This window comes from Bos javanicus, chromosome 8 (assembly GCF_032452875.1).
Source record: "Bos javanicus breed banteng chromosome 8, ARS-OSU_banteng_1.0, whole genome shotgun sequence".
NCBI classification, from domain to species: Eukaryota; Metazoa; Chordata; class Mammalia; order Artiodactyla; family Bovidae; genus Bos; species Bos javanicus.
In genome coordinates, this window is record NC_083875.1 from 104,181,395 (window position 1) to 104,206,389 (window position 24,995).

At 51.1% G+C, this 24,995-nt stretch overlaps 1 protein-coding gene across 2 annotated transcripts in view; it reads right to left on the reverse strand.

Annotated features, from left to right (window-relative positions):
- Positions 1-24,995, reverse strand: part of AKNA (AT-hook transcription factor) — a 58,850-nt gene that overhangs the window by 7,158 nt on the left and 26,697 nt on the right. For both annotated transcript variants that reach the window (XM_061426621.1, XM_061426619.1), the window contains exons 5-18: positions 20,620-20,776; positions 19,731-19,888; positions 17,132-17,191; positions 14,465-14,592; positions 13,799-14,006; positions 11,932-12,086; positions 11,653-11,832; positions 10,570-10,816; positions 9,062-9,168; positions 8,260-8,471; positions 6,637-6,799; positions 3,174-3,350; positions 2,419-2,534; positions 1,612-1,758 (exon numbers count right to left, since the gene is read on the reverse strand). In XM_061426621.1, coding sequence (XP_061282605.1) covers positions 1,612-1,758; positions 2,419-2,534; positions 3,174-3,350; positions 6,637-6,799; positions 8,260-8,471; positions 9,062-9,168; positions 10,570-10,816; positions 11,653-11,832; positions 11,932-12,086; positions 13,799-14,006; positions 14,465-14,592; positions 17,132-17,191; positions 19,731-19,888; positions 20,620-20,776 — 2,215 coding nt within the window. The remainder of the gene's footprint in view (positions 1-1,611; positions 1,759-2,418; positions 2,535-3,173; positions 3,351-6,636; positions 6,800-8,259; positions 8,472-9,061; positions 9,169-10,569; positions 10,817-11,652; positions 11,833-11,931; positions 12,087-13,798; positions 14,007-14,464; positions 14,593-17,131; positions 17,192-19,730; positions 19,889-20,619; positions 20,777-24,995) is intronic.

Genomic DNA, 24,995 nt, shown 5'->3' on the forward strand with positions numbered 1-24,995 from the left:
TTTTTTCTCTGTCCTCTGCCATGCAGGGTCTTCACTTTATACTCCGTGTGTGTTGCACTGGGGACCCTGGACACGCTGTTGTTTTGACTTCTAACCCTCAGTGTCTATTTGCTCCGTTGGGAGATGTGTATCTCATTTCCTGCTTTGTCTGCATCACTTAGCCCTCTGGATCTGAGGTTAACCGCCCTCCTTCCCAGCGATACATGGGTGACAGCCAAGTCTGTAATTTACTTACTGCAATTTACATGCTTACTATAATTGCTTATTTGTTACTGCCTTCTCTGCTGTGCAGTCAGATTCATGAAAGTAGGAACCACATCCATATTTAATATTTGACCTGTGGGCATGCTTTGTCATGTCCGACTCTTTGTGACCCTAGGGACTGTAGCCCCTCAGGCTCCTCTGTCCATGGGATTTTTCAGGCAAGAACACTGGAATGGTTTGCCATTTCCTACTCCAGGGGAATAGGTCCCATCATTTCATGGCAAATAGATGGGGAAACAGTGACAGACTTTATTTTGGGGGGCTCCAAAATCACTGCAGATGGGGACTGCAGCCATGAAATTAAAAGATGCTTGCTCCTTGGAAGTAAGTTATGACCAACCTAGACAGCATATTAAAAAGCAGAGATCTTTGCCAACAAAGATCCATTTAGTCAAAGCTGTGGTTTTTCCAGTGGTCAAGTATGGATGTGAAAGTTGGACTATAAAGAAAGCTGAGTGCCGAAGAATTGATGTTTTTGAACTGTGGTGTTGGAAAAGACTCTTGAGAGTCCCTTAGACAGCAAGGAGATCCAACCAGTCCATCCTAAAGGAAATCAGTCCTGAATATTCATTGGAAGGACTGATGCTGAAGCTGAAACTCCAATACTTTGGCCACCTGATGCGAAGAACTGACTCATTTGAAAAGATCCTGATGCTGGGAAAGATTGAAGGCAGGAGAAGGGGACAACAGAGGATGAGATGGTTGGACGGCATCACAGACTCCATGGACATGAGTTTGAGTAAACTCTGGAAGTTGGTGATGGACGGGGAGGCCTGGTGTGCTGCAGTCCATGGGGTCACAAAGAGTCGGACACGACTGAGTGACTGAAGTAACTGAACTGAACTCCAGGGGATCTTCCCAACCCAGGGATCAAACCCACATCTCCCATGTCTCCTGAATTGGCAGGCAGATTCTTGACCACTGAGCCACCTGGGAAGCTAGGTTATATTTAATGTAATGCACTTTGAAATCCTACTATGTGTCACCACACGCTATGTGCTGGGTGCCCCCTGGGGAATCACAACCTTAATGGAAGGCCAGGAGGAAGTGATTCTGTGTTCACTGTCACCCAGGTCCCGCAAGCAGCAAGCTCTTCATAACCCGCTTCATGACTGACCAGCTGAGTGGACTTTCTCCGAACCCAGCATAGGCCCCGACAAAGCGGAGGTCTCAGAAACTGTTTGCTGAGTGAATCCATGGACAAACACACCCAGATTCACAGAGACAATGCTCCCTGATGTTTTTGTATCACAGAACTCAGAAAAAGACAATATTTCAATGGCCCACTGGCTACATGGAAGCGACCACCTGGGGACTGTGCACCTCCAGCGCCCCCTCCTGGCTCACCTGTGTATTGGCCTCGGAAGGTGACCCTGTTGGGCTGTCCGGTGCTACTCACTCCTTTTGTTCCATCCCGAGCGGCCTGCGGACTGTTCTCGGTGGTCCTGCCCCTCTCAGAGAACAATCTGGGGGAGGCTGGCTCAGATTCGGAACCTGGGGTGGAAAGAGGGGCATCAGAGGGGGAGGGGATGGGGGACACGTAGCTAAGGGATTGGGCAGATCACGAGTCCAGAGGCTCTGGGATTTTAAGCCTACAGCCCCCCTTCCCCCGGCCCCTTAGTAATCACAGCCGACACACCCGGACCCCTGACCCTGTGCTAAGCGCTTTGCATGCTCCCTGTCACGCACCCTCGCAGCAGCCCCAGGAGTGGACACTGTGATCACTGCACTGTTAGCTGGCCCCTTAACTGCACAGGGCAGGTACACAAGCTGGCAAGGCCACACAGCTGGGAGGACGTGAGCTGGGGCCACCGACTTCAGAGCCATGCTCCTCCAGGCAAGTCCCCTGTGCTTTTGGGCTTTGGCGTCCTGATCTGCAGAAGGTGGATGATTCGACCCACCCTGCAGTGAAGACGAAGCAAGATGACACATACGCTCTAACCCTTACAGAAACTGCAGCACAGAGCCGGGGCACAGCACGCTGCGGCTGCCACTGGAAGCACGTGGCACTTCAGAGCACTACGACTGCCTGACAAAGATGCCCCAAAACCTTCCCTGGGTTTCCTCGAGGGCGGCTGCTGTGGCCCCTGACTCCTGAGCCAACATGCCCAGACTGTGGCCTCCAAAAGTCAGTCCTGGCAGGTGGTCACTTACTCAGGGACAGTCGAGGCTCCTCCCGAGGGACCGAGGAGGACCTGGCTCGCCGCCTTCCGGCGGGGACAGCTTGCTCGGCACCCCCGGGCTCGCCAGACGACCTCTCCGTGGATTTGCTAGCAAAAGAGAGAGAGCGATGATGTCACTGGATGTGGTTTTATGCAGCCTTTAAAGACGATCAGTGAGAAGGCCAACCCAGAGAAATGCTTATAACATAAGGAAAGAGGAGAACATCAAAGTCAAAAGCAAAGACTCTGGAGTCAGACCCACAGAAGATGGCTCTGAGCCTCTCTGACCCTCAGTTTCCTCATCTGTCAAATGGGGATATAGGCGCGATTACTTCAAAGTGTCGTGGGAAGAAGTGATGAGACAGTGTCCTTTGAAAACCTTAACCTAGTACCCCCCGATAGGGACACTCAGAAGTTAGAGATGATTTTATAAGTCATCATAGGTGAGCAGCTGCAGAGTGAGTGCATGAGAGGGTGAGTGTCCTGCGAATGTTCTAGCTCTTCACTTGGGAGATGAGTTTGAGGACATTCACTGTATCATGCTTTATTAGTAACACATGTGTTCAGTCTATTCTTTTATGCATTAAATATGACATGGTAAAAAAAAAGTCTAAGCGTGAATGAGTAAGTGAGAGAGGGGGATGACTGTACCCAAGTCCACATGTCAGGGGACAGCCAGAGACCAGCTAACTCTGCCTTCTGCAGCTCCCACCAAGGCACGGGGGCAGGAACGTGGGGGTCACCTACCTGCCGTAATGGGAGCTCCAAGCGGCTGAGGAGTCCCCTGACCGCTCCCGGGCCCGGGTGGGGCGGTCGCAGCTGGACACTGAGCGCGTGGGGCGGCCCTGGGGGTGCTGGTGGAGGCTGTCCTCCAGCCTCAGACGGAGCTGGGAGACCTCATCCTGCAGCTCTCGGATGGCCTGGCTGGGGTGGGGGTGGAGACGGGAACGAAGAACAGGCGCACGATGAACACAGGGCAGCCGCTCGCTGGGTGCCAGGTCTCTGTCCCTTCCCAGCAAGCACGGTCTGACTCTGCTGTCAGGGGATCTTGAACTCCCTTGAGTGTCCGCTTTCCTCGCTGCATATCTAAACAGCTCTCTGAGTTCATGTCCCTGCACATTTGGTGAGCAAAGCAGAACTTTCTTTGAGGTTTACCCAACCTAGCATGCAGGGCCTCTGAGTAGCTATTCTGAAATGCCAGTGACAAATTTTCAAGATTGAGATGAGGATGCAGAGGAGAGAGAGTCACTCAGTTGTGTGCAGCACGCCAGGCTTCCCTGTCCTTTACCATCTCGGAGTTTGCTCAAACTCCTGTCCATTGAGTCAGTGATGCCATCCAACCATCTCATCCTCTGATGAGTAAAGAGGGCATTGGCTAAAGCTGCACTTTAAAATTTCAATTCTGGGACTTCCCTGGCAGTCGAGTGGTTAAGATTCCACACTCCCAGTGCAGGGGGCAGAGGTTCAGTCCCTGGGCAGGGACCTAAGATCCCACAGGCCACATAGTGCGGCCTAAGCAAAACAAAAACTTTCAGTTCAGATCTGCCTCAGGCCCTGGACTGCCCTCCCCTTCCTCTACATCTGTCTCTAGAGACCCTGACTGTGTCTCCAGGCCTGCTTCCTCCCCGCCCTTGCTTAGTGCCCCCCCCCTACAGGGATCTCCTAAACCTTTCCTAAATTGCTCAAGCCCAGCACTCCGCTCCAGGCAGAAAATGCTTGTCTGTCTGTCTCTCTCCCGACGCAGATGGAGAGCGCCTGGTGGCCAAGCAGACCTCCCCATCTCACAACGCCTGAGAGCCTCATACCTCATAGATGCTCAGGGACTGTCACTGATCTGGCCTCCAGACTCCAAGAGGGAGCAGAGGAAAGATGTGTGTGTGGAGAGGGGACAAGGAGACATGTGGTGCTACCCATCACCAACTGGATGTGAGCAGACTGCCATCTCAGGGAAGCCCCCAAACACAGCCCAATCTGTGATTGGTAAGGAACCTCATGAGCCCCTAGCATCTCAGGAGTAAATCTTATTTGTGTTTCTCCTTGATTGGTCCCTGAATCTCTAGGGTCTTGTTCTGAGGGCATCACTGGCATTGAGGCAGCCAATCCCACCCAGACACCCTGGCACACAACCCCCTACACCCGGGGCTTTAGAGTCCGGGTTGGGCATGGCGTTCCTCCACACTGATACAGGTTCTCTGTCTACTGTTTGGACCAGCTTCCGGGGTGAGGGCTCCCCTCAGGGTTATTTCTTGCCTGGTGGTCCCTGGACTCGTGGTGGGGTGGCTCCTGGCGCCACCTGCAGCAGACATCAGCTCTCAGATGGGTGTGCCCAGAGGGAGTGGAGACCTCTCTCTGCCTTTGCCCTGGTGCTCTGGGCGTCCAAGGCAGCTGGTTCCCTTGGCAATTCCCAGGGAAACGCTTGTTGGGGTTTCCAAGGCAAACCATGAGGGTGGCGGCTGCAGGAGAGTAAGAACTCTAGCCACCCATTAACCCCTGAAAGGCAGGACCACGGCCCTGCAACGGTGCAAGACCAGGGCGGCTCTGGCTCCCTGTCCAGGTCAGAGGCCGCTGAGCGAGGGCCTGGAATTTGGACCGTGCCCTTGGGTGTCACTTGTCCTCTCCGGCTTGTTTCCATCACAATCTTGGCCTTCCTGACCTAATCTTTCAGTGACTGAGTGCCAGCTGGCACCTAAAAGTCATCTTTCCCTGCAATTTCACTCCCCCTCCTAAGTTCCCCATCTCTGCATCGGTATCCAACTGGTTGACAAGCCAGAAATCTGAGTCGTTCTAAACCTTTCTTTTCCCCCGAGCACCCTGAAGGTTAACTAACTCCCAAATCCTGTTGGCCCAATGCCTAATTACCCCTTTTCAAATGCACTCCCTGCTCTCGCTGACGGCCCCAACTCCTCTCTCTGGGGTGTGGTAGCCTTCTCAGCCGTCCCTGGCCTCCACACCCACAATCATGGTGGCCAGAGAATTCTTGCTACAGTGTAAATCCAACCCTGCAGCTTCCTTACTGAAAGCCTCCCTCATTATCCTTAGATGAGACTTTCCACATTCATAAATATTCAGTGAGCACCTCCTCTGAGCAAAGACATCATCCGAACTTGTCACCAGCTGTGTCAGAGGTTCTCTAAGCTTTTCCTCAGGTCTTCCCGTCTTCCTCTCTGCTTTTATTGTTTAACGGCCCACCTTATACTTGAGAATCTGGCTATAACAAACTTAGGTGCCTCGGCCTTTGCACATGGGATACTCTTTCAGCTCTCTGCCTTCTGGTCTCAGTTGAGACACCACTTCCTCCAGGAAGCCCTCCCTGAAGCCTCTGACTGGGCCAGATGCCCCTTCTCTGTGCTCCCACGGTCCCTCGGGCCTGTGCTATCACTGTGCTTATCACACTGGGGGTGCAACCTTGTTTCTTGGTCCATCTTACAGGACGGTGAGCTTTACGAGGTCAAGGACTGTCTTGTCCACTATTGTATTCCCAGAGGCTGGCATGCTGTAGGTAAATAAGCCTCTCACTGACTTAATGGACATGAGTTTGAGCAAACTCTGGGAGACGGTGGAGGACAGGGAAGCCTGGTGGGCTGCAGTCCTTAGGGTGGCAAAGATTCGGACACGACTTAGTGACTGAACAACAACAAGCCTCTCGTTCCTCTGCTGATGTCACAGAGGGTTGCAGGAGTGCACTTGCTAAAGCTCAGGCCTGGGAACCAACACCCCAACCCGACAAAGGCCTGTGACTGACTCCTGGCCAAACGCCACTCAGGAGAGCAGGAAGAGGACTAACCAACCCCCTTTCCCTTTACTGTTTAGCGAAGCAAGGAAAAATCTTTCTTAGTAGAAAAACTGCACTTGGATTAAAAAGAAAAAATTGAAAAAACATTCTCTTTTTGGTTCATATAATAAACCCGTAAACTGCAGAAAACACACTCCGGGGAAGTGTAGCCCCATTTTGGAAGGGAAATGCTGGGAGGCAGGGAGAGGGGTTCTAGCACCAGCAAGGTGGAATTCTAGATCATTTCCTACTGGCTAGAGAAGTGTCCTCAGTGTCTACACCAAGGAGGACCCACAGGATCAACTGGGAGGCAGGATGCTTGGGTCCCAGCACAGCCACCACTGGATGGAGACCCCAGGGAGCCCCTGCCTCCCTCGGGCATCACCCTCCTGTCTCTCTGATGCACTTGAATCCTCAGCGCCCAAGCATCCAACTTACTCGCGCCCCGTCCTGGTGAGAAAGAAGGTGGAGGTGATCTCTGCGGGTCCACGGGGTGGAGTGGCAGCCACAGGGGCAGGGGTGGGAGGTGGGCTGATTGTCGCGCTGGGGAGGATTGGTTCAGGAATCCGCTTCCGCCCCTTAAACTCTGAGCCAGGGACCGCTAGAGAGGCGGAAGGAGACCAAAGTGAGTTTACACCGAGAGGACCCTTGAAGTGTGAACTTGTGTGGGTGGAAGCATGTTGGGTGTGAAGAGATGGGGCCCGGCTGAGGTAACAGATGAAGCTCCTGTGGAGGCCAGTGACCCTCAAAACAAGAAGCAGATGTGGTTTTTGCTGGGAGCTTGGGGTGCAAAGCTGCGGAGGCCCTTGTGACTAGATTGCCCCTACCATCCACCATTTTTGCATCAGATCCCAGTCTCCAAGGCTGTCCTCCTGCAAAGAGCTCCCTTCTCCTCCACATAGACCCTCAGACTCTGCACATCACCAGGTTGCCCTAGGACCAGCCCCGGAGCCTCCACCTCCCTCTGAAATTAGTCACAGCTTTGCCTGCTTGCATGTTTCTCGGAGCACTCAAAACTTAAGGCTCTCAACGGGGGTGGGTGACCAGAGTTACAAATCACTCGTCCAGCATGTGCATTAAAAACAATGCGCCCTGGGAAGACTACTCAACAATATAAAAAAGAATAGACTGTTGATTTATGGAATAATCTATGTGAATCTCCAGAAAAGTATGCTGAGTGAAAAGTAAGCCAATCCTGAAAGATTATACGATTCCATTTCTATGACATTCTGAAATGACAAAATTACAGAGATGGAGAATAGATTGGTGGTTACCAGGAGTTAAGGCGGGGTTAGATGTGTTTATAAACGGACAACAGGAGGGACCCTGGGATGGTGGAAATGTTCTGTGTCTTGACCGAGTCCATGTTAGAATCTGGTTATGACATTGCTCTATGGTTTTGCAAGATATTGTTGGGAAAAACTAGGGGAAGGGCACGTAGGCTCTCTGGGTATTATTTCTTATAACTGCATGTGACTTAATTAAACTTTAAACTTTTAACTAAAGTTTAATTTTTCAAAATTAAATGGGAACCTCAAAAAGAGGCAAAGCTAATCTGAGAACAGTGGTTACCCTTGAGAAGGGTGGGAGTGTCTAGGAGGGGCTTGGAGGGGGCTGGGGTTCTGATCATGCGGAGTTTTTCTGTCACCTTGGGAAAATTCATCAGTTTCTGTTCCTTCCTGTATACTTGTTTTATTTCAATAAAAAGGTCACATGCATGTTTTTAAAGTAAACAAAGAAATCACAGATTTTATAGACACAGAAAGTGTTTTGTGAAAAAAAATTATAAAACATTCATGTATAATATCCCACTTCCATTTTAAGTATTTGCAAATAAACACACAATGGCATAGAAAACAGCTCAAAGGTTCTAGACTAAAATGTCATCAATGATGGTTTTTAGCTAATTATTGTTTTTTGTTCCCTTTTCAAATTTTCCTATAAAGAACCTGTATGATATTTTGCATCCTAAAGGGTAATGCAGATTTTCTTATTGCTCTTTCTTACCCTGTGTGATCCAGCCACCCCCAGGTTCTGGCCAACCCAGATACATTCACTCACCCATCTCAGACGCCAGTGCCCGCTCCAGGCAGAAGCTGGGCGCCCTCTGCTGGAGAGGACTGTCCTGGCCAGATGGGGGCCTCTGGGCTCGGCTTCTGGGTCCGCTGGGCTCAGAGGTTCTTCTGGGGACTGGAAGACCCTTGGTCTGGCGGTGGGAGGCTGCATCTTGGGGTACAGGCAGAGTGAAGGACCGGACTAACGTCCCCGGGGTGCTGGGGGGGAGAGAGAGACACGTTGAGGTCACACAGAATGAGGCCACAACCTCTGAGCCCCTCCACATGCTAGACCATCCTATCCTTTGGGACTCGGCAGCCCTGGCAGGATGGCATTTCTGAGGATGCATCTCCATTACACACACATTTTCTTTATAAACTGCAGAGCTGTACACTTGCCTACTCATGTACACAAAGTCATAAAGCTCAACTTAGTTTTTAGATAATATAAACAGCAATGAAGTTTGTAATCTTCCCTTCCCACGCAGCCCTGGGTAGTCCCAGGGACCTTCCTCTGGCTTTGGAGGCTGTCACTCAACCTGGCAGCTCTGTCACGACACCCTCCCGGCACATCTTATTCATTCACCGTTTCATCACCCATTTGTTCAACAAATTCCCAGTCTGTCAATACGTGGCAGAGTGACCCTGGGCAAGTCACTTTCCCTCTATCCATAACATGAAGGCAATAACCCATCCTTGGTGGGAATGAAGTGTGGGGCTCTGAGAATGCCCAGACCCTGTTCTGAGCTCACAGGCACTTTGATTCTCAGCCTACCCCAAGTGGGTAACACTGATGGGGTCCCCATTACCTGATCTGGGAGAGCCGGTGCTCTGGGGTCTGAGTGAGGGGCGATACTCTACTGGTTTCTGAGCCCACGAAGCCACTGTCTGTCTCGGGGGATGCCATCCAGGGCTCCTGAAAGAGACAGTGTCCCTTTAAATCTGAGGAATGTGCCCGGGGAACACTGGGAAACCCTTCCCCAGTGCTGGCCTGGGCCTCACATTCCAGAGGCTCACAGACAGGGAGGCTGGCCCAGCTCCCAATAGCCAGGCCCTGGGCGTGCGGGGTCCTGAAGTACTCAGGGCCTGGCATAAGCCCCGGGCCAACAGCAGGGACTCCACGCCCCGAGAGGACCCTGAGCATGCCCCATGTCCCTGAGGGGTGAGAGCCAGGGCCCTTGGGAGGGAGACTGTCACAGAGTTCCTGAGCTGAGAAATAGAAAGGGGAGGAGGAGAAAGCAGTCCCACTGCGAGAATGGGATTCTCGAATCCACACGTCTTCCAGGGTGGGCCTGGAATGACGTGTTCTACCTGATTGCAGAAATGCCCAGGTGCCATAAATTGGGATTGGAGGAGGCAATGGCACCCCACTCCAGTACTCTTGCTTGGAAAATCCCATGGACAGAGGAGCCTGGTAGGCTGCAGTCCATGGGGTTGCTAAGAGTCAGACACAACTGAGCAACTTCACTTTCACTTTTCACTTTCATGCATTGGAGAAGGAAATGGCAACCCACTCCAGTGTTCTTGCCTGGAGAATCCCAGGGACAGGGGAGCCTGGTGGGCTGTCGTCTATGGGGTCGCACAGAGTTGGGACACGACTGAAGCAACTTAGCAGCAGCAGCATGAATTGGGAAAACCAAACTGATCAACCATGCACACCTCCAACATGCCATGTCTAACGCAAGGGGCAAAGATCACCAACAGAGACACGGGTGTCTGCCCTCAATGAGTTCATGGCCGAGAGCACATTCCTTACCATGGGCTCATTAGGACTATAGGGGTGTGTGTGTGTGTACACATGCAAATGTATGTGTTTATTTTTTTGGATGTGGACTATATGGTCTTTATTGAATTTGTTACAATATTGCTTCTCTTTTATTTTTTATTTATTTTTTTTTACTACACGGCATGTAGGATCTTAGCTCCCCTAGCAGGGATTGCACTTGTGCCCCCTGCATTGGAGGGCGAAGTCTTAACCCCTGGGAAATCCCCTTATGTGGTTTTTTAGGGGAGGATCCATCCCATAAATCATATTTCCACAGTGATTTGTGATTCCTGTCATAGTTTAAAAAGTGCCATTCTCATGGCACAAACTACTTGGAGTCAAAGATACCACCCCCACCTTCAGCTGTGCTAAGCAGCCTCAGAAAGATACAGGCACTGAGCTACAGGTCTCAGAGGACAAAGAGTAGGTCCAGGTAGAGGGGTGGAGGTGCGGGGAGCCACGGTAGAGGCGGGAGAAGCAGGCACTCTGAGCAAAGGCCTGGAGGCAGGAGGCTGGGGGAGATGGAGGCAGAGGCCCCGCACCCACACGTACCTCCAGCGGGGGCCCGCCGGCCTGGTGCAGAGACTTTGGTGGGAGGCGCTCAGAGATGCCACTTCCCTCGAGGCTGGCCAGACTGCTCTGGTGGGACGTTGCGGACTTGGGGACCCGAGGATGGGGGGGCCTGCTGTGGCCGGGAGGGACCTCCTCGGCTTTGCCCAGACCCTGCAGGTGCCCGTCTCTGGTCACGGATGCACAGACATCTGCTGGCTTCACAGGCGCCATCTGCTCCATGGTCTCCCTGGCAGGGAAGGAGAGGCATGGTGCCCCTGAGCCCTGGCATGGGCTGGGCAGCTCTGTCCTGGGAGCCATGCAATGCAGGACACGAGCTCTGGAGTCAGGCACCCCTCCATCGTCACCCTATGCTGCCGCCCTCTTGCTGTGTGACCCTGGGCAAGGCACCGCCCTCTCTGAAGCACACTTATCTCAACTGTAAAATGAGGGTGCTGACAAACCCGCCCCATACGCCAGGGCAGAAACCGTGCAGAAATAGAGGTGCCAGAGTACCCTTGCCCAGGCTTCTGGAATTTGCCTTCCCTCTTTCCTATTCCAGCCATTTCCATCAACTTCCATCTACTCAAAAAGACCATGTCACTATCGTAAACAGAAGACCAGTATTTTGTGTTACAGACAGAAGCAAACTTTGCAAATAAGTACAAGGAACATGAAAACAGCATTATCATAGTCTAGATAAATCCTGTTGCCTAGTAAAGGCTCTTGGCCTGAGGCCTGCTGGCTTTCTTTCTCTTTCTCTCTTTTTAAAGGAAGATCAAGAGAGGCCCTGAAGACTTTATAGCCCTGAGACTTTCTCCTTGTTGTACATGGAATCTCTAAGACTGAGAATAAGAGTGATGCCATTTAATGCTGCATCTCTCCTACGAGAGATCTCATCCCACGCCTCCCGAAATCATTTCAAGTGCTATCAATGGTGTATATTTCATGGTTTGTAGAGACACTGAACTACAGGTCGGGAAAGCCGTTTCTAAACTGTAAAGGGCTGTCTAGCTCCTAGGACTGTTACTACCCCTGTGGTTTCTGAGCTGGTGTGGGACCAGCGGGGAAAGCTCAGTGACCTACTCGAGGGGAACCCCATGACTTCTCTCAGCCTGCGCCGGGGGCTGCCTGGTGGGGAGCCTTGGGGCCACCGCTTTTCCTGGAGCTGGATCTGGCCTGTCAAAACCCAGGGTGCGGCCCTGGCCCTCCGCCTCCTCCTCCTCCATCCTCAGGGCTTCTGGAAGGGACTTCACACTGAGGTACCTACAGAAAAACACAGAGAAACGTGACTTCAACCCACAAGGCCAGCAAGATCCCACCACAGGGCCAGACGCCCTGGCCTCGGGCCTGGTGGGCACTCACCGCTCCAGGAGGCCGTGGAAATCCTGCTCCACCCGCAGCTCCTTGTGCCTGAGCGGGGCCGGGAGGCCCAGCGGCCCGTCCTCTGCCTCGTTGCTGGGAGCGCTCAGATCCGAGTTCATGGGCAGTAGGTGGGGGCCAGTGCTGGTGGCGTCGGGCTGGGGCCAGAAAGGAGGAGGGGCAGAGATTCAGCAGATACCTAAGACCACTCTTTAAGGACCTACCTTATGCCAGGCTCACGCTGGGTGCTGAAGAGCAAGAAAGAGGTTAGATTCACTGGCCTATTACTCTTTTCCTGTGTGTAAAAGTAAGAACTGGGTCACTGATCTCCAAAACCAGCTGCCATGAATGTGCTATGTGCCAGGCACTGTACAGATATCACTTGACAACAATCCCACCAGTATACAGGCTATTACAGCCCATTTTACAGACAAGTACTTGAGGCTCAAATGATTTGCCTAAAGCCATACAGCAGCAAGGGGTGGTGCCAGGATTTGAACCCAGATTTTCATTCCAGTGTGAACATGCAGCCACTCAAAACACCTTCACTGTGGGAGCAGGGGAGTCCCTCAAGAAAATGCACCAGAGATGGCCATCTCCCATAGGGCTGTGACGTGGGCTAGAGACAATTCTACACAGCCCCTTCCATGTATGGTTCTTATCTCATGTAGCCTCTCTGTGAATAGTCTCCAGATCCACCTGCGTCTACAAGCTAGAAGCCTGGAGGTCATCATTCGCTCCTTTCCTCTCACCATCACTCCAGCTCCAGTCCAATGCGCCTTCTAAACCTCTCTCAAGTCCATGCATGTCTCTGCATCTGCCCCACCACCTTCCCAGCTCTGAAGGTGAAAGTGTTAGTCTCTCAGTCATGCCCAACTCTTTGTGATCCCATGGACTGTAGCCTGCCAGGCTCCTCTGTGCATGGGGTTCTCCAGGCAAGAATACTGGAGTGGGTAGCCATTCCCTTCTCCAGATGATCTTGCTGACCCAGGGATCAAACTTGTATCTCCCACCGTGCAGACAGTCTGCTGCATTGCAGGCAGATTCTTTACCATTTGAGCCACCAGGGAAGCCCAACCTGCAAATCCTCTTATATCATCCCCTGCTGAAAAAGCAGCAGTTTAAAACCATCCCCCTGATGTGACCACATACCTAATTCCTGGGGCCCCTACCTGCCTCTCCAGCCACATCTCTTAGATGTGGACCCCTTAGACAAGGGACGCCTCACTGTCTATTCTCTAACCACAGGGCCTTTGCATAGGCTGTTTTTTCTGCCAGATTTTTTTTCCCTCTTCTGCACCTAGTAATTCCTACTCCTTTTCAGATTTCATTTAAACATGACTTCCTCAAGGAAAGTTTTTCTGACTCCTTAATGAACTCATATATGTTAGCTTGTTATCTACTTGGTGTAGAACTCCATAATTCTCCTTCAGAGCACCGATCAAAATTCAAGTAACAAGTTTAACTCTACAGAATATTCCATGAGGGTGAAAGTGTTAGTTGCTCAGTCCGACTCTTTGTGTCTGACTCTTTGCTATCCCATGGACTGTAGCCTGCCAGGCCCCTCTGTCCGTGGAATTCTCCAGGCAAGAGTACTGGGGTGGGTAGCTGTTCCTTCCTCCAGGGGATCCTCCCAACCCAGGGATTGAACCCGGGTCTCCTGAATTGCAGGCAGACTCGTTTCCATCTGCGCCACCAGAGGAGCCCATGAGGGCACAGGCCACCGGTTATTTTGCTTGTTTTCTACTGAATTCCCACCATGTGTCTTGAGTGTCGGCATATGGTACAAACTTCTCAAACGTCATGAAGCTAACTAATGGAGAAACCAGTGAATGAAGGAACAGTCTAATACGGTTGAGTAAAGAGGTACCTCAGGGCCGAGGGTCTGGATGGCCGATGTGCGGGTTTGTTCCAAGGGAGAAGGCAGGTCTGTTGGCTGGTGGGGGGAGGGCGTGGCTGGGGGGCTGTCCAGAGCCAAGTCTGACCCAACTTGCCCAGGCTCCTGCTCGTTGTGGTCCATGAGGTCCTTCAGCTCATCCAGGCGAATTCCCAGCTGGAATATCTCTGCCTCCACCTCCCTGGAACAAGGAAACATCAGCGGGTCTCGAAGGCTGTGCTTTAGAGTAGAGACCCCAGAAATGCCCATGGAGGGCCCATCTGACATCATCATTTAGATTATAAATAAACAAGATAAAAGCAGACTCTACTGGGAATAAGGAGGCTCAGCCCAAGTTCCTTTCTGCCACCAACTGGGTATAGAACCTTGAGTACATCCCTTTCCCCTCTGGCCTCAGTTTCCCCATTCTCTAGTGAGGGGATTCCACTCTTATCTCCAAGGGCACTTCTCATGGCAGGGAGTCTAAAAGTACACAGAACTCAGCCTTTGAGTATCCCCCATCTGGACGTGCTGCTAATTGGGATGGGATTTCTCGCCGCTCCCCAAGTGTGTGAATTATAAGGATGAAGCGTGCCCCTCTGGGCGGGGACCTGGGGCCTGGCCCATCTGTCCTCGCAGGCCTCCCTCCCCAGCAGGTACCTGTCAGGATCAAATCTCCTGGGTGTCCCCTTGGAGCCGGCAAGCTGCTGGGACAGGTGCCACTCCCTGCAGGCCTTCAGGTAGTCCTCCTCCAGGGCCGCGTGGGCAGCCTTTAGCTGCTGGAAGACCTGAAACCCGACAGGCCAGTAAGACTCGAGTGCATAGGCCCTGTGGGCTCCGTCCTTGCGGACACAGTGCATGAGCTGCTCGCGGGTGCGTGGGATGGCTACGGGACTCACCCTGGACTGCAGAGACCTCTGGGCTCCTGAGTGTCTGGAAGGCTGGGGTTGGTAGCCTCTGGAACCTGTTTGCCCTGGTTGATCTCCCTGCCCTTAGACTGGTAGGACAGAGGCACGGCTTAGAGCCTTGGCATGAGCCCCAGAGGGTGCCAGTCTTCCCTGGGTAGACCCACAAGAACCCTGATGTTTCATGATGGTCACAGTGTCAAATATACTATTGCTGTATCCATAAAGACCTACTTCTTGAGAGGCCTTAGTTCCTCATACTTGATTCTCAAAACTGTGGGTTTTGGAATATTAGTCACTCTTCTCCTGAATCCAATACATCCTGTTGGATAATACACCCAACAGATGTATTATCATCACCGTCATACAATTGATAACAATAATTGACATTTACGAAGCACTGAGGCTTTGTCTAAAGGACGCTGCGTTATTCATCTAATCTTCAGCATAACCCTAACGAGAGGGGTAATTTATCATCTTCATCTAAATAGGAGGAAACTGAGGTACAGAGAGGTTACTAAAGTTGGTGACGGTTACACAGTGAGTGAGCAAGTTGTAGAATTAGGATTTGAACCCAGGCCCTCGAGCTCCAGAGCTCATAGTCCCAACCATTGCACGAGGCCCCCATAGTAAACGTGATGCTAGTTAATTCTTGGCTAGAACCATGGGAGGTGGGACCATTATCCCTGACTTCTTATCCTCATCTCACTCATTCTATGCTGACGACAGAGGTCGGCCAAGGACAACCTAGAGACTCATCCCCAGTCTAGCTTGATCTTCCAACAGCTCCCAACTTCCCTGGATATGGAGGAATTAGAAGAGGGGGGAAGAAAAAGAATAATTTTGATTTTCAAGGTCCTTGACTGCCTACTCAATGGGATAATGCTATCCATGTGACATATCTTGTAACTGGAGCATGTGTGCAGCATGCATGCCTGTTGAGTCACTCCAGCCGTGTCCAGCTCTTTGCAACCCTGTCCACTGTAACAGGCCAGTCCCCTCTGTCCGTGGGACTGCCCAGGCAGGAATACTGGAGTGGGCTGCTACGCCCTCCTCCGGGGGATCGCCTCCACCCAGGGATGGGCCCGCGTCTCTTGCGTCTCCTGCAAGGGCAGGTGGGTTCTTTACCACCAGTGTCACCTGGGAAGCCGTATAACAGCACAGCAACTGCTACATAATAACAGTGAAAACGGTCAAACCAAGGATGTTGCGTTTGCCCCTCCCAGTCCTCCCCCTCGGCTCCTCTCCTCACCCTGCTCTATGCCTTGAGCCTCAGCTGAGCTCCCAGCTGTACCTTCCCCTGGGGTCTTTCTAGGGGAGGCATCTATTAGAGGTCAGAGGGTGGGAGGGGAGAGACCTGGGAGAGAGCAGCTTCAGGCAGGTGTGAGTCCCTGGGCTTCTCTGTCCCTTGCCAGCCCCCCTGAGGCTGCCGCCCACACCCCTGCTAACAGCTCCTTCACTGATCCCTACACCTGCAGCTCTGAGAGCTCCAACTGCTCCTTCCTGGGACCCTGTCTGATGCAGCAGAAATCTAAATTTTATGAGTGACCATTCTGCTGCTGCTGCTGCTAAGTCTCTTCAGTTGTGTCCGACTCTGTGCGACCCCATAGACGGCAGCCCACGAGGTTCCCCCGTCCCTGGGATTCTCCAGGCAAGAACACTGGAGTGGGTTGCCATCTCCTTCTCCAATGCAGGAAAGTGAAAAGTGAAAGTGAAGTCGCTCAGTCGTGTCCGACTCAGCGACCCATGGACTCCAGCCCACCAGGCTCCTCTGTCCATGGGATTTTCCAGGCAAGAGTACTGGAGTGGGGTGCCATCGCCTTCTCCATGAGTGACCATAGTTACCTAGAAATACTGGAGTCCAGAAGGAAATAAGCCAATAATGGTTAGATTAGGGGATCTCTTTGCCTCCCCATCCTCAGTTTTCAAGCTTTAGCAATCGCTTTTATAATAAAGAAAATTTAAAAAGGAAATGCCTTTTCCTGGTTGTTGACAGGTAGGATAATCAGTGGGGAGCTGGGCAGGGCAGTGGTTACGACCCTGGACTTGGGAATCAGACAGAACTCCATTTGGGCTGCGCCCTACTGGCTGTGTGGTCTTCAAGTCACCTCTCTGGGTTTCAGTTCATTCCATTTATGGGGGGCGATGACTGTAACTGCCTCGCCAGGTTTTTATGATGATAAAATGAATTAATGTACATCAAGGGCTTGCCACAGAGCCTGGTACACCACCACCACTGCATAATAAGTGCTCTAGCGATCATTATCATGGAAAGCTAAGCGGGGCTGTCTGTTCAAAAGGGAGACACGGTGTCTGGGATTCCCCAGTCCGTCTTGCAGCAAACAAGGCTTTGGAGACTGTGCTATGGGACACAGAGCAGTCGTCTAGCAGCTCAGCGGGCAGCTTCTGAAGAGGACAGTACCTTGAGTTGGTCCTGGGGTGTCAGCCGTCCTGCGTGTATCAGCTCTATAAAGGACTCCACCTGGGCATTGGAGGGGAAAGAAACACACTCCATTAATCCAGGCTCAGGTGAGCTCTGCCAACTCCCACACTTAGCCACAGTCACACTTTGGCATAGGGAGCTGGGTCCCGCCTTGGGATGTGGGTTTTCTGACAAGCACAGAGAGGCAGGTGCCAGAAACAGGCTCCAGCACTGGCTCTGGCCATGGCAGCCTTGGGGAAAATCTAAGCGGAGATTCCAGGATTTGATTTTATTTCATTCATGTGCATGAAACCTATGAGGCAGGATATTAGCTGCATCCTGGTGGGGGTGAGGCGACAGGAAGCAATCTGGACGCCTATCCGTGAAATAGTATGCAGCCATCCCGAGGAGGGAGGCACGTGTGTGTGTGTTCCTGTGTATAAATGCCTCCACGAACTACTTTTCAGCATCAAATCAAGGTACAGGCCAGTGTGTATGTATGCTGCCATCTGCTATAAAATGTAGAGAGAATAAAAAAGGGAAAATGCAAATACTATTGCTTATATATTATAAACTATCTCTAGAAGGATGAAAGAAACTAAAATATTAACTGCTTCTGGGGAGGAGAACCGGATGGTGTGGGAGGACAGGGAGAGGAGGAAGGTTTTCTACTATATGTATTCTCTGAACTTTGAACAAAGTGAATTTATTGCCTACTCAGAAATATACAAATTTGGGACATTAAAAAAAATCCAGGTACAACATAGTGTATATACTTATGTGACCATTTCTATAAACACATGTGTGTTCATTAAAGATTTGGTACAAAGCAGAAGGGCAAGAGTGGGAAAGAAAATTTCACTGAGTATATTCTTTGCCCTGTGTGATGATCTTTACCATGAGTATCTATTACAGTTACCAAAAAAAAATTTAATTAGAGGAAAAAAGGCAAAGACTATTTGTAGATTTCTAGGAAAGCTCTAGATCAGTGCCAAAATATACAACTTTTCCTAATATAATTACATTATAGAACTTATATAACATATAAAACTGAAACATAATGCAAGCTACATATGTAATTTAAAATGTTCCAGTAACCATACTAAAAATGTGAAAAGACATAGGTGAATTAATTTTAATAAGATATTTTATAAACCTAAAATACTATTTTGACGTGTAATCAAATGTAAAAAAAGTATTGAGATGCTTTACAGTCCACAGGACAAGGAGAAATGTCTCTCCAGTTACAGGGCCCAGAACGGCGGGGATGAAGAGGAATTAAGTTCATGTTGCTACAACATGGGTGAGTGTGGAAAAGACTGTGCTAAGTGAAAGAAGCCAGACACAAAAGGACAAACGGTACGCAAATCCATTTATACGAAATGTCCACAACAGGTAAACTCAAAGAGACAGAAGGGAAGCCCAGGTGGTGCTCCTGGTAAAGAACCTGTCTGCCAATGCAGGAGATGCTGGAGACAAGGGTTCGACCCCTGAGAGGAGGCGATCCCCTGGAGGAGGGCATGGCAACCCACTCCAGTGTTCTTGCCTGGAGAATCCCTTGGAGAGAAGAGCCTGGCAAGCTAGAAAAGAGTCAGACACAACTGAAGCGACTTAGCATGCATTCAAAGAGACAGAAAGTAGATGAGCAGCTGACTGGGGCTGGGGAGAAGGGGAATGGGAAGTGACTGCCTAATGGATATGGAGTTCCTTAGTGCATGATGAAGATGTTCTAAAATCGATCGTGTTGATGGCAACACAACTATGAAGGACTGAAAGCCATGAAGCATGAACTTTCAATGACTGAACTGCATGTTATGTGAATTATATTTCAGTAAAGTTTTTACCAAGAAAGAAAGAAAGAAAGGAAAATGGTAGCGTTTCTTTGAAAGAATTTGTTTTTTGGACATGGTGACGAAACTATTGCGTTTCCCTTTTTGCATTGACTACTAAGAAGTTCAAAGCCAAACGTGAATCTGATGAAGTGTTCAGGGTCTTTGTTTGTTCACTTCTCCCTAAGTTCATTTTATTTTTTTTCTTACGCATACTTCCCCTTTACCCCAGTTTCCTCGCTTCTGTTTTCAGAATGTGGTTATAATGCGGGTATTTTCTAAGCCGCTTTAAAGTACTTTTGGAAAAAGGCCAAGCGTATAGTTACAAACAATAACAAACTCATAGTTATTGCAATGAAAATGAAAAGGCCTCTTGAGAAGTAACTGAGAATGGATTCCATAATGAAAAGAACTAGAGAAGTGGGGTGATCCAAAGAGGAAAACGGAAAGTAAAGGTTCCATAACCCTTCCAGAATCCTGAAAAAGCTGAAAGTCTCCCCCAGGAGTGAACCAGGAGATACTTGCAAGCACAGTTAGACAGAGTTTGATGAGACACAGTGCCAAAAAGGGAGTTAAACCTAGCGCTGGGGGACAAGGAGGAGGCTGGAGCTCTGTGGCCTCTAAAACCAGCAGGAAAGTCCCAAGTTAACTGCTGCAGGGGAGTGATGAGTGAGCCGGGCACACAGACAGCCCCTCCCCCAAGTGGGTAGAAGGTCTGCTTTCTCCAAAGGAAGTCTGTCTCCCGTGGGCAAAGCTGGGGTTCCACTCACCTTGGTCAGGAACCGGCTGGCCTGAGAAGCCAGCTCCTGGGCCTGCTCCACTGAGGGCTGGTCCTGGGCAATGCCCCCTGCGTCCTCCTGAAGCCACCCTGGGGTGGGCATGCTGGAAGGTGAGGAGGGGCTCGGGTCTCCTCCAGCTGATGGCGACCCTGGAATACGCAGTCACTACATGTTGGGGCCAAGAACAGTCCTTCCTGGGCTGAGAGACTAGTGCTCAACTTCAAAACCACCACCTCCATCCTCCAGTAACAGCTCAGCCTTCTCACCATCTCCCCACCTTTCTGCCAGCCCCAGGAAGTGACCTGGGCAGTGTTGTCCCCATTTATAGGCAAGGACAAGGTGCAAATTTGCCCAGGACCACACAGCTAGAGGCCAAGCCAGACCTCTGGGTTCCCAGTCAATAGTGTGAGCTTCAGCTCAGAACGATGGAGGTTCAAATCCCGACCCTCCTCTGTAGCGGTGTGACCTTCTTCATGCCATCACCTCGCCAAGCCTTGGCTGCCTTGACTGTCAGTGTGGTAACACCAGTGGGGACCTCACCGGGTTGATGTGATTAACTGAGGCTGTGCATGGCAAGGCTTGGTGCAGGGTCAAGCCTGATATGGGCTCTACTGTGATGATGCACTTTGTCATACAAATTGTCCAAGACCATCCAGCTGCTAAGTAGAGAGAGCTAGGGCTTCACCCACGCAGCTCTGGCTCAAAGCAGACATTTCCACATCTCCATCTGACCTCTTCAAGTCACAGGGCCCAGAGAGGGGCCTCACCTCCCTCCTTCTCTTCCCCAGCCTGAAGCTAGGGCCACCCTGGGGTGGACCAAGTGTCCCCAGAGCAGTCACCACAGAGAAGCCTCCAGACACATCTTGTCTCCCAGACTCACCTGAAGCCTCAGAGACCTGCGGGCCCTCGGCGGGGCCCACATACCACTTCACAGAGTGGGGCTGCGGGATGGTGAAGGACAAGACCTTGGTCCCCTGGGGCATCGTCCCCGTGTGGATGCTGTGGCTGGGCTGGGGCGGGTCTGAGTACAGGTTCACCTGTCAGGGAGGGGAGGCATGGCAGAGCCCAGTCAGAGGTGGCCCAAACCACGCAGAAGGCATCCCCTTCATTCATGCCATCACTCAGGTGCTCAATAAAGATGGATAATAGATGTAAATAAATAAATATAAATAAATTAAAAATGGATAATAACTACTGCCTTTGGGTGGGGGCCAAATACTGGGCCAAGGGCTTATGCATCCTTTCCTTCTCTCTTTATGGCAGTCCTAAGAGGGAGGGACCACAGGCCTATTTTACAGAAGGGGGAACTGAGACTCAGAGAGGCTGAGTTACTTACTCAAAATCTCCAACTGAAAAATCCTTGGGCTGAGATTATAACCCTGCTTTGACTCCAGAGTCTATGGTTTTCCATATTAATAATCTTATTAATTTTTGTTATGATTTATGCTTATTTAAGTTATATGCAGAGTACATCATGAGAAACGCTGGGCTGGAAGAAGCACAACCTGGAATCAAGATTACTGGGAGAAATATCAATAACCTCAGATATGCAGATGACACCACCCTTATGGCAGAAAGTGAAGAGGAACTAAAAAGCCTCTTGATGAAGGTGAAAGAGGAGAGTGAAAAAGTTGGCTTGAAGCTCAACGTTCAGAAAACGAAGATCATGGCATCTGGTCCCATCCCATCACTTCATGGAAAATAGATGGGGAAACAGTGGAAACAGTGTCAGACTTTATTTTGGGGGGCTCCAAAATCACTGCAGATGGTGACTGCAGCCATGAAATTAAAAGACGCTTACTCCTTGGAAGGAAAGTTATGACCAACCTAGATAGCATATTCAAAAGCAGAGACATTACTTTGTCAACAAAGGTCCGTCTAGTCAAGGCTATTGTTTTTCCTGTGGTCATGTATGGATGTGAGAGTTGAACTGTGAAGGAAGCTGAGCGCCGAAGAATTGATGCTTTTGAACTGTGGTGTTGGAGAAGACTCTTGAGAGTCCCTTGGACTGCAAGGAGATCCAACCAGTCCATTCTGAAGAAGATCAGCCCTGTGATTTCTTTGGAGGGAATGATGCTAAAGCTGAAACTCCAGTACTTTGGCCACCTCATGCGAAGAGCTGACTCATTGGAAAAGACTCTGATGCTGGGAGGGATTGAGGGCAGGAGGAGAAGGGGATGCCAGAGGATGAGATGGCTGGATGGCTTCACTGACTCGTGGACTTGAGTCTGAGTGAACTCGGGGAGTTTGTGATGGACAGGGAGGCCTGGTGTGCTGCGATTCATGGGGTCGCAAAGAGTTGGACACGACTGAGCGTCTGAACTGAACTGAACAGATGTAAAGTATAATCATTTTACAATAATATGATCATTATTATTTTTCTTAATAAAAACATTTCAAAGAATTACCATTACATTGATAATAAAGGCAATTAATAGCTGTTTCAATGAATGCATAAACCAACAAGTGAAGGGATTGTTTCTCAGTTGTGGCAGCTCTCCATCATTTGAGGATGGATTTCATATGGTAACAGTCCAGCATGTGGGAGAGAGGTAGAGAGTCAGGGAAGACCATCTGAGGCTGAAGACCCGAGTGCCATACAGTGGTTTAAAGCAGAGCCTGGCAAACTATGGTTTGTTTTAACGAACATGGTTTTAGTGAACACAGCCACGCTTGCTTGCTTTATGTATTGTCTGTGGTTGCTTTCATGCGATAATGGCAGAAATGAATCGTTACCACAGAAAATGTACGGCCCACAGAGCTGAAAATAATCACTATCTGGCCCTCTAAACAGGAAGTCCGCTGATCCCCCGCTGAGTGTATGAGCTCTGTATGCCTGGGTTCACGTCGAAGCTCTACTTCTGGCTTCGAGTCCTCCAACAGCTGGTTGGACTAACCTGTCTGTGCCCAGAGTGCTCGATGAACAGCAGCCATCACCTCGTGTTTGTCGTCATCGGCGGTGTAACTGTTTCCACCACCATCGCTCCCACCATCATCATTGCCATTGTTATTTATCTGGCCCTCATGGAGGCAGGTCCCTAAAAAAGCTACTCTCCCATGGTGCCTCAGTGCCCCCAGTCCTCGGCATCAGGCAGCTTATCTTACTACCCTCTGCTCCCCCAAGGTCAGGAGTGGACAGTTCAGGGTGGGCTCCCAGGCCTATAGACAGGCAGCCTCTGCCTGCTTAAGCTGCTCTTCACGTCCTGGCCATGGCAGAGCAATCTCCTCCAAAGTGAGGGACAATGGCCCAGCCATGGCTTGGCCCCTGCTGCCTCCCCCCTCTTTCAGGCCCAGCCTCTGATGAGAACAAAGCTGGATTTTAATAATCCCCTTGGCCATCTGCTCAGGCCTGCCTGGGGGGATGTGCCCCCCAGCACCCCTCTCCTCCCAAGGTGACCCAAATCTGGGGAAGGCCTGGCCCTCCTGCATGTTCCCCCTTGCCCTACCCTGCCCATCCCCTATCCTCAGGCCTGGCTCCCCCCCAAAGACCCCAACCTGGGGGAGCAACAGGAACAAGCAGTTCTCAGCACCTCTGTTTCCGCAGAGGGACCAACAGCCTGTGTGGAGGCCCAGGAAAGCAGGGAGCTGGGGGTGAGTGTGGGCAATCGCTGAGAGGCTTCAGGCCTGCCCCTCCCAACCTGTCTCATGACACGGGCAGGACCTAACCCAGGGCCACCCCGCATTTAAACCAGGGCATCCCATGGTGCTCCCTGAGGCTGGACTGGCTCCCTCAAGGGTGTTAAGCAGAGAAGGGTGGACCAGCAAGGGTGGGAAGCAGCGGGTTAAATAACCAACTATTCTCAGCACAGCTGGGTTTCACACAGCCTTTAAAATGCTAATGGACTTTATGAAAGGGGCGGGGAGTGGAGAGAATAGGAAATGTTTCCTCAACCCCTCAGAACACACAAACCTCCCTAGCCCTTCTCCCTACTTCCCCCCGTCCCCCTCCCCCAGCCCCTCCCCCATCCTTGCATCCCCACCCCCACCCCCACCAGGTGGCTTGCAGAACACACACTTCAGGAAAGACGGTTTTGTGTCATGCCCCCTGATTCTCTCTGGGGTAACTTCCGGTCTCAACCCCTCCAGACCCTCCTACAGCTGAGATGGAGGACAGCAGCTGGAGGGAGATGGCCCCAGGGTAGTGAATGCAGGAAGTGAAGTGAAGTGAAACTTGCTCAGTCTTGTCTGACTCTTTGCGACCCCATGGACTATACAGTCCATGGAATCCTCCAGGCCAGAATACTGGAGTGGGTAGCCTTTTCCTTCTCCAGGGGATCTTCCCAACCCAGGGATAGAACCCAGGTCTCCCGCGTTGCAGGTGGATTCTTCACTGGCTGAGCCAGGGCACCCCTATAAATTCTGACCCTAAGCTGGTCCCCGGGCACTGACTCTTGATCAGCCCTATCTCCCTCCCTGCTTCCACCCCAGACCAGATCCAGTGGTGCCCCCAGGCCAGGCCCTGGGACTCCCTGGTCAGCCACCTCAGCGGCAGAAACCAGGATCATCAAGTTTGGCTCTGTTAAACCTAAAAAAATAAATACATAAATAAACTCGTAAGCCTAAAAAGACAGTCGACTCGGAGTGGGCTTTGCAGCCAGAACACTGGGCTCAAACCCCAGGTTTGGCACCTGCTTGGCGAGTGATCTTGGGTGAATCCCTTAACCTCTGTGCCTCAGTTTCCCCAGTGGTAGATGACTTAGGACAGTAGTCCGTAGCATCACTTATTGCTATTGTTATTACACTGTAATATCCTCATTCTACCTTGTCCCTATGCCTCTGCCACATACCTTGCCAGGGCCTGAGCGGAGCTCACCCAGGCACAGCGAGAAACAGTGCCCACTCTGGAATCAGGCAGAGTTTAATCCCCCACTTTTAATCTCTTACCAGCTGTGGAAAGTTTGCACAAATCGCTCCAACTGGCCGAGCCTCAGTTTCCTCTTGTGAAGAGGATCAAATGAGTTGACCCTGGCAGTATGCTTAGCCTGGGGCCTGGCAGCTTTTACTGCTCAGCAAATGCCAGTCTCCTTCCCCTGGTCCCCACCTGTCGCTGCTCCTCTACTGCTGTGCCTGGCTTGGGTCTCCAGGGTCACATCCCTGGCCTGGGGTCCAGGCCTTCCCCTGGGGGCTCTGAGCAGAGTGAGTGGCTCAGCTGGCTGCTGGGAAGGTCACTCCAGCCAGCTCAACCTCAGTTCAGTTCAGTTCAGTTCAGTCGCTCAGTCGTGTTTGATTCTTTGTGACCCCATGGACTGCAGCACA